The following is a 12,096-nucleotide window of genomic DNA, read 5'->3' as shown; positions in this document are numbered from 1 at the left end:
GGATATGTAGGCATAAAAATGAATGAGCCACAGCTACATGAAACAACATAGATGAATCTCCTATACATAATGTTTGGTAAAGGAAGCAAGTCACAAAATAATACATGTGGTATTATCCTGTTATAGAAAATTTAAAATCATAATAGCAAAACTAACGTATACTGTTTATAAACAGTAACCTGTATTGTTTAGCATTGCTTATAAAAGTTGTAAAGTGAAACAAAAAACAAGAGATTGTCACCAAAATTAGAAAAATGTTTCCTCCTAGAAAGGGGAAGGGGATTTGTAGTCACAAGAGAGTTGCAAGAAGCTATCAGGAGGCTGGCAATCATCTCTTTCTTGCCTTGGGTTGTGATTTCTAGACATTTGACTTTTTATTATTCTTGAAGTTGTGTATATTTTATGCATTGTTATATATGTATAAAATATTATAATAAAAAATCAAAGAAATAAGATCTGATCCCACCCTTAAGGCGCTAACAGTGGAGAATATAGACTTTTAAACAGGTAATTTCAATGAAATGTGGTAAATGCTTTTCTTTTTCTTTTTCTTTTCTTTTTGAGAAGGAGTCTAGCTCTGTTGCCCAGGCTGGTGTGCAGTGGTGTGATCTTGGATTACTGCAATCTCTGCCTCTCAGATTCAAGTGATTCTCCTGCCCCAGCCTCCCGAGTAGCTGGGACTACAGGCATGTGCCACCACACCTGGCTAATTTTTGTATTTTTAGTAGAATAGAGGTTTCACCATGTTGGCCAAGCTGGTCTTGAACTCCTGACCTCAAGTGATCTGCCTACCTTGGCCTCCCAAATTGCTGGGATTATAGGCATGAGCCACGGTGCCCAGCCAGTAAATGCTTTTAAAATAATAAAAACTCACATTTATGAACACTTTATTATACACTAGGTACTATTCTAAATGTCTTATATATCATCTCATTTAATTATTTAAAGAAGTCTGAGAGATAGACACTATTGAGCCCTCCCTTTTTTTTTTTTTTTTTTGAGACGGAGTCTTGCTCTGTGCCCCAGGCTGGAGTGCAGTGGCGCGATCTCGGCTCACTGCAAGCTCCGCCCCCCCGGGTTGACGCCATTCTCCTGCCTCAGCCTCCCGAGTAGCTGGGACTACAGGCACCCGCCACCTCGCCCGGCTAATTTTCTTGTATTTTTAGTAGAGACGGGGTTTCACCGTGTTAGCCAGGATGGTCTCGATCTCCTGACCTCGTGATCCGCCCGCCTCGGCCTCCCAAAGTGCTGGGATTACAGGCTTGAGCCACCGCGCCCGGCCCCCCCCTCCCTTTTTTTAACCAATAAGGAAGAGGAAGCATAGAAAGTTCACATGGAAAATAAGGGATGGAGCTGGGATTTGAGCCCAGGCCAGCATCCCCAACTACTGCATCACACTATTTCTGAATTTCTGCTATGAGACCCCAAGGGATGATCAATGGAAGTTGTCAGATAGAGAAGGCCCCCAAGGGAAAGGAATAGCTTTGTGTCATGAAACAACCTGGCATGTTCAGAGAATTGTGGGAAAGTCAGTGTGGCAGAAGTAGAGAAGGGCAGATTGTTAAAGGAAATGACAAGAGACAAAACCACGATGGGGATTATTTCATTTCTAGGAAGTGTGGGAGGTGTACTGGTGTGCGGTTAGGAAGACCAGCTGGGAAGCTATTGGGATGAATTATGTAAGAAATGGTGAAGACTTGAGTGAAAACGGGAAAAACAGGGAGGAAAAGATGAAGACATATTTGGGAGGCATTTCTAAACTGACAAAATTTGATGACCAATATGCAGGAGGGTGCGGAGGAATGTATTAAGGTTTAGAAGCCTGATGGAAGGGGATTTTGCTAACCAGTTCAGGACATACTAAGGAGAGAGCAGCTTTAGAAGAGAAGGGAACACATTTGGATATATTCCAATGAGCTTGTCCTATCCCTATATTAAGAAAAACAAAGTGAAGATGTATTCAAAGTTAATACCAATTACAACAGCAATAAGAGATTGCAGCTCTACAGGACATTAAAGTGGAGAAGAGCAACTGGGGCCAGATGGTGGGTGGGGAGTTAATAGCCTATACTTAGGAATCCAAGCCAGGGAAGTGGATGAAATTGCAAGGGCAGAGTGTGCAGCAGAGGACTTTAGGGAGTGCCAGCATTGAGGCAGGTGGGTCATCAAGGAGGTACAAGCTGAACCAGATGAGTGGGATATTTCGCAAGCCAAGGGTAGGCACAGTCAGTGGCACTAGAGGACCAGGAGAGGCAACGTGCAGGTCCCTGGTGACTGCAAAGTGAGCTCAGAAAAGCTGGTTGCACCTGGTCATCATCGGCTGAGGAAACAAGTAGGAGTTGGGGAAAGAAATATTCCCTTCCGATAAATCTGTCAAGGGAGGAAATGCAAGGTGGCTAAAGGAGCAATGGAGTCAAGAGAAGATTCTTGTCTTTGGTTGGAGGTGATGAAAACTGAATGGAAGAAGTCAAAGGAGAGGGAAAAACAAAGGAAAAAGAAGTGATGGGTTTCAGAGGAAGTGGGAAGAGGCACAATCCAATACAGAGATTGCAAAATGATATTTGGAGAGAAAGGGGCATGTGTCTTCAGAGAGGCAGGAAGAGAAGGCTGAATGCAAATGCAGTTCGTGTTGTAAGTGGACAGAGCAGGAAGTTGTGGGGCTTCCTCTCTGATGGTTTCTGTTCTCTGCAGGAGATGGCCATTCATCTACTGAGAGAGAATACACTGGAGGTGGGAGAGAAGGTCAGGCAGTGATAGGTAAAAATAGTTGTAGGTGGCATTCAGGGCTAAAATTGAATTGGGGAACATTCATATATAGGGCCAATAATCCCCACTAATGTGCAAAGAAGCAAAGAAGGCTGAAGTGTGAAGAAGATGACGGTTTCTTGTTTATTTGCATATCCTCTGCTGCACCAAGCAAATCTGTTGGTTGTAATCTCCAGACAATATCCTTTTGCCTTAAACAATTTGTCAGAGACAACCCATAGGTGGAAAATATTCACAAATTATATATCTGATAACGGCCTAGTATCCAGAATATGTAAAGAGCCTTACAACTCAATATTAAAAAAGCAATAGACTAATTCAAAAATGGGCAAAGAATTTGGATAAACATTTCTCTAAAGAATATATGCAAATAGCCAATACGCACTTGAAAAGATGCTCAACATCATTAATCATTAGGGAATTGTAAATAAAAACCACAATCAGATACTACTTCACAGCCACTGGGATGGCTATAATGAAAAAGGCAGACACTAACAAGTAGTGGGGAGAATGCAGAGAGATCGAAATGCTCATACATTGCTGGTGGGAATGGAAAAATGGGGTGACCATCTTGGAAACCAGCTTGGCAGTTCCTCAAAATGTTACATACAGAGTTACCGTATGACTATCATATACAGTAGTAGGAATTTAACTACTAGGTATATACCCAAGAGAATTGAAAACATAAGTTCAAACAAAATCTTGTTCATAAATGTTCAGAGCAGCATTATTCGTAATAGCCAAGAAGAGGAAAATGAGCGATCAACTGATGAATAGATAAATGTGGCATATCTGTAGAATGGTGCTACTCAGAGAGAAAAAAGGAATGAAGTGCTGATACATGCTACAACACAGATGAAGCTGGAAACCCCAATGCTAGGGAAAAGAAGCCAGACACAAAAGGCCACATATTGTTTGACTCCATTTATGGGAAATGTCCAGAACAGACAAATCTATGGAGACAGAAGGTAGATGAGTGGTTGTCAGGGACTGGAGGGAGAAGGGAATAGGGAGTGGCAGCTCCCAGGCACAGAGTTTCTTTTGGGAGGGATGAATGTATTCTGGAATTAAAGAGTGATGATGGTTGCACAACCTTGCAAATACACTAAAAACCACCAAGTTGTCTACTTTAAAAGGTTGAATTTTATGGCATTTGAATTATATCACAATTTAAAAATCTGTCAGAAATAGTATTTGTTTTTTAAACAAAGAGATGCCTCTATCAATTATGAAAAGATAGGGCAAGTAAGCACATTATTCTAGAAGTAGAAGGTAGGAAGGCCTCTGTTTTTAGAGGGGCTTGGCAAGAGCTGTCATAGCCTTGGTGGACAGAACCAGCCTGGCATGGAAGATGATCCCACAGGCAGCCAAAGTCCTGGAAGGGAGAGGACAAATTCTCCTCTCTCTTCACCCAATCCCAGGTTAAGGGGTCCTGCGGGGATGACTCAGAGTGATCAGGTATGTATATTAGCAACTCAGGTAGAGGTCTCTCCACTGAACAGCTGGTTTTTTAAAGAAGCCATGGAACTTATGTTTTGCTCAAAATAAATAAAAGAAAAACAATCAATACATAAGCTATTCAAGGTATATGGGTAAGCCTATCTTTTATGAATTGGAGTGGATGTTTAAACTGTTACAACTCTACCTTCCACTGTGTGACTCTTATTTTTCAGGCTAGGACGCCGGGTGGTCTTATGGGCCACAAGCAGTGGCATGTTTTTGTTTGGAATAGCAGCGGCGTTTGCAGTTGATTATTACACCTTCATGGCTGCACGCTTTTTTCTTGCCATGGTGAGTTGTGTTTTTTACCTCTTTAATTCCGCTGCAGTATTTTCATAGGAAATCTTAACTCTCTTCATTTTGCTCATTTAAGATCTAGTGAGCAAGATCAAGGACTAATCTTTGTCCACTCCACTGCAGAAATCTGTCTACAGTATACCAATGCCTTATGTTTAGAATGGAACTCATTAAAGTGAAAAATTGTTGCTGGCTAGGCAGAAGTGTGTTTGCCTCTGTGTCGGGCATGTGGTCCACATCTCACAATTACTGAGGCATTATTTTATTTCTGAGTAATTATATTGGTCTAGTTAGGGCCTGTTCACTTGAACAAACAGACACTTGAGGTGTGTGGTTAAAGTCACTTGTATAATGTACAAGAAGAATGAAAACAGGAAGGCATTAGGTCCTTATGTTACCAAAAACAGGAGTTTAGTGGAAAGGGCTTGAGCTTGAATACCAGCTTTGTCATATATTGGCTTGTTAATTGTATGACTTTGAGCACACTCATTATCCTCTTTGAACCTTAGGTTGTAGTCTGTAAACTGTCCATGTTATTATTATTATTCTTAGGATTCAGGGAGATTAATTATAAACAACCACAGTACAGCACCTGGTTACAATGGTAACTGTTACTAGAAATGGACTGGCCAGCAAGGAAGCTGTTTCCATGCTCAATGAGGCTTCCAGATAGATTTCTAACTATCAAACAACAGCAGCGGTGATTTTCGGTTGGAAATCACTGATCTAGGATAATAGAGGGAAGTTTCCATCTGGAGGAGGAGCTTGTGATCTTCCTAAACGCAGAGCAGCAGGTTGGATGGTCTGAGGGTCCAGAGAGAAGCAAAGGGCTTCAATCTCTCTGCACCCCCTCAGAGAACAAGATGGGGTGTCAGTTTTGGAGTCTTTTTTGATGGATAGAAAGGGTTTCTAGCAAACTGTACAGATGGCCAAGGATAAGGGAAATGCATAAAGATAAATCTAGGAGACTAGAAGATGTTGTACCTCATCAAAAAATAAATACATATATTTAGGAATGTAAAGAGTTTTAAATACAAGATAGCAACCAGTAGTTCTGTTTCCACAGAGGACATAACTCTGTGACTGTACAGTGAGATTTCATGAGAGAAACCTTCTGGTGGGACTGAAGGTTCCACAAAGGCACAGGTACTGAGAAAGTATAAAGGTCATCTTTTGGAAGACTTAAGAGGATATTTCTGAAAATATCTGTTTCAGTCTTGCAAAATACCATGTGTTGGTTTAAATGTGGCCTTAATTTTCTGTGACTATTTCCTTTGATGTTCATGGGAAGTGGATTTGTGGTAGAATTCTGAGGATGGGAGATGCAGGCAGATTCAATTACTTAACGCATTTACTGATCTGCCCACAGAGTGTAATGCTAAGTAAACCAGACTCAGCTGTCTCAGTAAGTCTAGTAGGAAAGGCAAGACATTGATCAGCCATCTTCAAAAATAAATAAAATGTTGACAGTGAGGGCATAACAGCAGTGGGTCTGGAGGGTTCACCAGGGTCTGGAGGGTCAAGGGCTTCCTTGTTGTGAGAGATGGGTGAGAGAAGAACATTCCAGCAAAGATAGAAGCAGATGAAAGGGCCCTGAGATTAGAAAGAAAAGCCGAATGTCTGGAGAATAGAGAGGAGGAGAGACGCATAGATAAGGCTGAAGGGGTCAAGGCAGTTAGGTGGGGCTTTGTAGGATTGTCAGGATTTTGCTCTGTCTCCTAAAGGCAATGGCAATGCACAAAGGGAATTCTGGGAATTCTGGCTGCTATGATGGGGTGGAATCCGAGAAGATGTGAGGAGTAGAGTATTATCGGTGGAAGGGATGGGTGTGAGTGGATTCACAGTGTTTTGGAGTTAGTTGTATATGGATTTTCTGAATCCAGTGACAGAAGAAGTTGTAGCTGCCTCATGAGAAATAATTAGCATTGAAAAACCTGACAGGGACAAATATTACAGCTTAATTTAACTGGGAAATTTATAGTATTTGAAAGTTATCACAATCTTTGTTTAGTGTAACAGCATCACTTACCAAAAGCGACTTCTGGATTCTTGGATATAGGGTCCCGATGATCTGAGTCTTGCCATTACAAAGTTGCACAGAGAAATAAAAGCTGTTGTCACAAAAATGTTAAACTGATTATGAATACATTAGTACTCATCGAGTACCTCCCTGCCTCCTGCTAGTGTCAACCCTTTCTGACAGTAGGAATATTCTTGTAGGCCACTTCTTTGTGACTGTCTGATGCAAGGCGAAATTGCAGTTATTACAAGGGACATGTGTTTACAAAAAGTCTTTAAAAGCAATGAGGGAACATGGGAACACTGTCTGAATCTTGCACACAAGATTTGGCCAGTTGGGATTTGGCAGAGAGAGACCTGTTAACTTTTGAAGAAATTAACATCTGCAAGGATAATCACATAGTGAGCCTTTGAAAGAGTATGATTCAAATATCTAATGATTAAGAGAGGCCTTTGGGGAAATCAGTGGTGCTCTCGAATAATTTTACAAAAATTAACTTTATGATTTGTGCTGTAGAAGTCAAATATGAAATAATTTTGTAGAAAAAATTCTTAGCCCCCTCCTCCCAAAAAACCATCATTGGACTCATTCTTTGTTTATTCCAAGAATGGTCACATATTATATTCTAATCACATATTGTAATCTAATTTTTATTAAAGATAGGCATATTTTCAAAATAAAGTTTTTCCCCAGTTTTCCTTCTTGTGGTAAAGTACACATAACACAAAATTTACCATTGTAACCATTTTTAAGTGTACAGTTCAGTGATATTAAGTGCATTCATTCTGTTGTGCAATTATCACCACCGTGCATCTTCAGAACTCTTTTCGTCTTGCAAAACTGAAACTCTGTCCATTAAATAATAACTCTCTGTTCCCTGTCTCCCTAGTCCCTGACAACCACCATTCTACATTCTTTCTCTATGAGTTTGGCCACTCTGGTACCTCATGAAAGTGGACTCATACGATGTTTGTCTTTTTGTGACTGGCTTATTTCACTTAGCGTAATATTCATTGTATGCATAGACTACATTTTTCTTATATATTCACCTATGGACAGACACTTGGGGCATTACTTCCACGCTTTAGCTGTTGTGAATAATGCTATGAGCAGGTGTGTACAAATATCTCTTCCAGACCCCACTTTCAACTCCTTTGGATATATACTCAAAGGTGGAATTGCTGGATCATGCTGTAATTGTTTTTTAAGCAATCGTCATATTGTTTTTCCTAGAGGCTGTACCATTATACATTTCTATCACACATTACACATGTGTTCCAGTTTCTCTGCATTCCCGCTAAAACGTGTTATTTTGGTTGTTGTTGTTTTTTTTAATTAGCCACCCTAAGGGGTATGAGGGGGTATCTCTTTGTAGCTTTGATTTGTGTTTCTCAATGATTGGTAAACATTTGTATTTCTTCTATTTGAACTGTCTATTCAAAGCCTTTGCCCATTTTTGAATTGCATTGTTTGTGTTTTTGTTGTTGTTGTTGGGTTTTAGGAGTTCTCCATAAAATCCCTTATCAGATATTTGATTTGCAAGTATTTTATTCAGTTCTGTAGGTTGCCTTTTCACTCTATTGATAGTGTTCTTTGATGCACAGTTTTAATTTTCATGAAGTCTAATTTGTCTACTTTTCTTTGTCTGTCAAAATAAAATTTTGATTAAATCTGTTTTTCTTACCACTAGTTAGCGTAAAGTTTTTGTCTCCATTTAGCAATTAGGATTTAACAATAAGGACCTCCTGGATACAGATAACTTGATGTGTGCATTTACAAGGGACTGAGAAATACATCCACATTATAATGGAATATTTCGATGAAACAAAAGGCAATGTCTAACATTTATATCATAAATAATCTCTAAAGTTTTGCCATTTTGGGCGGGTATGATGAGGGAAGATGAAAGGACCTATAAGAAAAAAAAAAGATAGATAGGATTGAATGTCATTTTATACATCTGATAGGGGTTTCAGAAAGCAAGTCTTTGTCATTTTCCTTTTTGCCTATATATGATTTGCAATGGGGTCAGACTCCTCAATAGTTATAAATGTGATCTTGAATATAGATCCCTGTTATTTGTTTTTCAGGTTGCAAGTGGCTATCTCGTGGTGGGGTTTGTCTATGTGATGGAATTCATTGGCATGAAGTCTCGGACATGGGCGTCTGTCCATTTGCATTCTTTTTTTGCAGTTGGAACTCTCCTGGTGGCTTTGACAGGATACTTGGTCAGGACCTGGTGGCTTTACCAGATGATCCTCTCCACAGTGACTGTCCCCTTTGTTTTGTGCTGTTGGGTGCTCCCAGAGACACCTTTTTGGCTTCTCTCAGAGGGACGATATGAAGAAGCACAAAAAATAGTTGACATCATGGCCAAGTGGAACAGGACAAGCTCCTGTAAACTGTCGGAATTTTTATCACTGGACCTACAAGGTCCTGTTGGTAATAGCCCCACTGAAGTTCAGAAGCACAGCCTATCACATCTGTTTTATAACTGGAACATTGCGACAAGGACGCTTACCGTTTGGCTAATTTGGTTCACGGGAAGTTTGGGATTCTACTCCTTTTCCTTGAATTCTGTTAATTTAGGAGGCAATGAATACTTAAACCTCTTCCTCCTGGGTAAGTAGTTAAAGTATATTTAAATTTGACAGTGAAGTGAGATTTCTACCATTTGTGTGTGTGTGTGTGTATGTGTGTTTCTGTGTGAATTTGAGAAAAAGAGTGTGTTTTTAATGGGCCTTTTAAAACCAAGAACAATACTGCCAACCATATTATTATTATATCTCTTAGCATTATGTTGTAACACATGTACATATGAGGGGACTTCAACCAGTTCATGGAAAAATGGAATTAAAAGATAAAAATCTAAAACATAAACTTTCTCAACATGATTGCCGTCAAGGTCAAGACATTTTTGTAAGACATCAGCCATTTAGTCCATCCCTGAAGAACTGAGGGTCCTGAGAATGTACCCATGTCAGTGCGATCTTATTTACACTATTAACTGAAGAAAAATGGGTGCCGCGTACAGATTTTTTAAGATTAGGAAACAGAAAGAAGTCAGAAGGAGCCACCATGAGAACCGTAAGGTGGCTGCCTAGTGATTTCTCATCAAAATTCTTGCAAAATTGCCCTTGTTTGATGAGAGGAATGAGCGGGCACATTGTCATGGAGGAGAAGGAATTTCTGGTGATGTTTCCCAGGCATTTTTCTACAAAAGCTGTGGCTAATTCTCTCAAAACAGTCTCATCATAAGCAGATATTTTCATTCTTTGGCCCTCTAGAAAGTTAACAAGCAAAATGCCTTGAGCATCCCCAACAAATGTTGCCATGACCTTTGCTCTCAACTGGTCCACTTTTGCTCTGACTGGACCACAGCCCTTCTTGGTAGCCATTGCTTTGGTTGGGCTTTGTCTTCAGGATCACAGTGGTAAAATCGTGTTTCATCTCGTGTTAAAATTCTCCAAAGAAATCCCACGGGCAGTTTAAAATTTCCATGGGCAGTTCTACCCTTCTCTGCAACTGATCTGGGAACAACTGTTTTGGCACCCATTGAGTGGAAAGTTTGCTCAACTTTAATTTTTCAGTCAGAATTCTGTAAGCCAGACTAATTGAGATATCTATGGTATTGGCCATTGCTTCTGCTGTTAATCTTAGTCCTTGTCAATTAGGGCTTAAACAAGATGTATTTTTTTCCTCAGTGTGGATGCTCTGCCCCGTGGTCTTCATCTTCAATATTGTCTTGTCCTTTTCATAAGGCATCAGTGATTTCACCATTCTTCCACCCAAGCTTCACCATAAATTTAATGTTTGTTCTTGCTTCAATTTTAGCAGAATTCATGTTGCTCTAGTGGGACCTCTTTTCAAACTGATATCTTATTCTTCTGAGTGCCTCAAACTAGCTCCTCTTCAGACATGTTCTAAGAAGTTAGTACAAATTTCTTTTAGTGCAGAAAAAAATCTGAAGACACATGCATAGTTTTTTCATAATATGCACTTTCCATTAACTTTTTTTTTTTTTTTTTTTTGAAACGGAGTCTTGCGCTGTCGCCCAGGCTGGAGTGCAGTGATGTGATCTCAGCTCACTGCAATATCCGCCTGCTGGGTTCAAGCGATTCTCCTGTTTCAGCCTCCTGAATAGCTGGGATTATAGGCACATGCCACCATGCCCAGCTAACTTTTGTATTTTAGTAGAGACGGGGTTTCACCATGTTGACCAGGCTGATCTCGAACTCCTGACCTCAGGTGATCCGCCCACCTTGGCCTCCCAAAGTGCTGGGATTACAGGCATGAGCCACAGTACCCTGCCATCCTACCTTTTTGAAAACTCCTTGTATTTTCCATTTGAAAAAAATGCATCAGAAGAATTTAGTTCCTCCCTTTCTGCCTTCTCTCCTTGCTACCTTTTTCACACCAGTCCTTAACCCAGAGCTCTTCCCAGGGGTAACTTCTATAATGTTTGGGTTGCACCCTTTCAGATCTATTTCTGTGCATTTGTGCCGGGCATGGTGGCATGTGCCTGTGGTTCCAGCTACTTGGGAGGCTGAGGTGGGAGGATTGCTTGAGCCCAGGAGTTCTGGGCTGCAATACGCTATGCTAATCAGGTGTCCACACTAAGTTCAGCATCAGTATGGTGACCTCCTGGGAGCAGGGAATCACCAGGTTGCCTAAGGAGGGGTGAACTGGCCCAGGTCGAAAATGGACCAGATCAAAAGTCCTGTGCTGATCAGATCTGTTTCTATGCATTTCCATATATTTGTGCATATAAATGTTTTATATTTTAACATAAATGAGATCACTCACTATATATTGTTCTTTGTAAGTTGCTTCCCTTTTAAAATTTAATATGCCTGGGCTATCTGGCATCTCTCAACCTTCAGGTGTCCTTAATTTATAAATTTTAGTTGGTAAAATAACTTTTAAATACATGCAACTATAATTTTTGTTGTCATACCTGTTTCATTTTAATGGCAGGTTAAATCACTTTAGATAGCTTGAGATGTGACTCCTAGCATAAACCACATTTGAACTAAAATGTGAGAGAAATATTAGAAACCTCTTTTTATCCATCTAGTCTTAACTCCTGGTTATTTCTATGTAGGCTGCCTGTATTTTATATGATCCTCAAAACATCTTGCTTCTAAATTTTTATACATAGACATCGTGCCATCTCATTAAGGTGCTCTGATGACACATCTAGTTTTTTTTTTTTTTTCCTGATTTCCTCAGCAGACACATCTGCTTTTGTTTATTATAGCTCAGCAGGAATTATGAGAGAAGTCGTTTTAAGAAAAAAAGATTTACTCTTTTTTTTTTTTGAAGCAAACTAACAAGTTTATAGAAAGAGCTTGTCTTAACTTCAAACTCATGCTCTATGACAATTTGAGATGGTGCAGTATCTCTAGAACAGAGTGGCCAATGGTAGGTGTGTGGAGTGTGGCTGCGGAAGCTTAGGAAGGCTAGAAGTTTAGATCTTCGTGACATAGTTTTTTACTTTTGCCAAAGACATA

General features: G+C 40.0%; 1 protein-coding gene across 1 annotated transcript in view; it reads left to right on the top strand.

Moving 5' to 3' along the window:
* The window catches only part of SLC22A16 (solute carrier family 22 member 16), a 52,409-nt gene that overhangs the window by 25,775 nt on the left and 14,538 nt on the right, over positions 1 to 12,096 (top strand). Inside the window, exons 3-4 of the mRNA XM_015137583.3 lie at positions 4,440 to 4,557; positions 8,674 to 9,205. Coding sequence (XP_014993069.3) covers positions 4,440 to 4,557; positions 8,674 to 9,205 — 650 coding nt within the window. The remainder of the gene's footprint in view (positions 1 to 4,439; positions 4,558 to 8,673; positions 9,206 to 12,096) is intronic.

This window comes from Macaca mulatta, chromosome 4 (assembly GCF_049350105.2).
Source record: "Macaca mulatta isolate MMU2019108-1 chromosome 4, T2T-MMU8v2.0, whole genome shotgun sequence".
Classification (NCBI taxonomy): domain Eukaryota; kingdom Metazoa; phylum Chordata; class Mammalia; order Primates; family Cercopithecidae; genus Macaca; species Macaca mulatta.
Note: the sequence above shows the minus strand (reverse complement) of the source record. Positions and strands in the feature narration are given on the sequence as shown.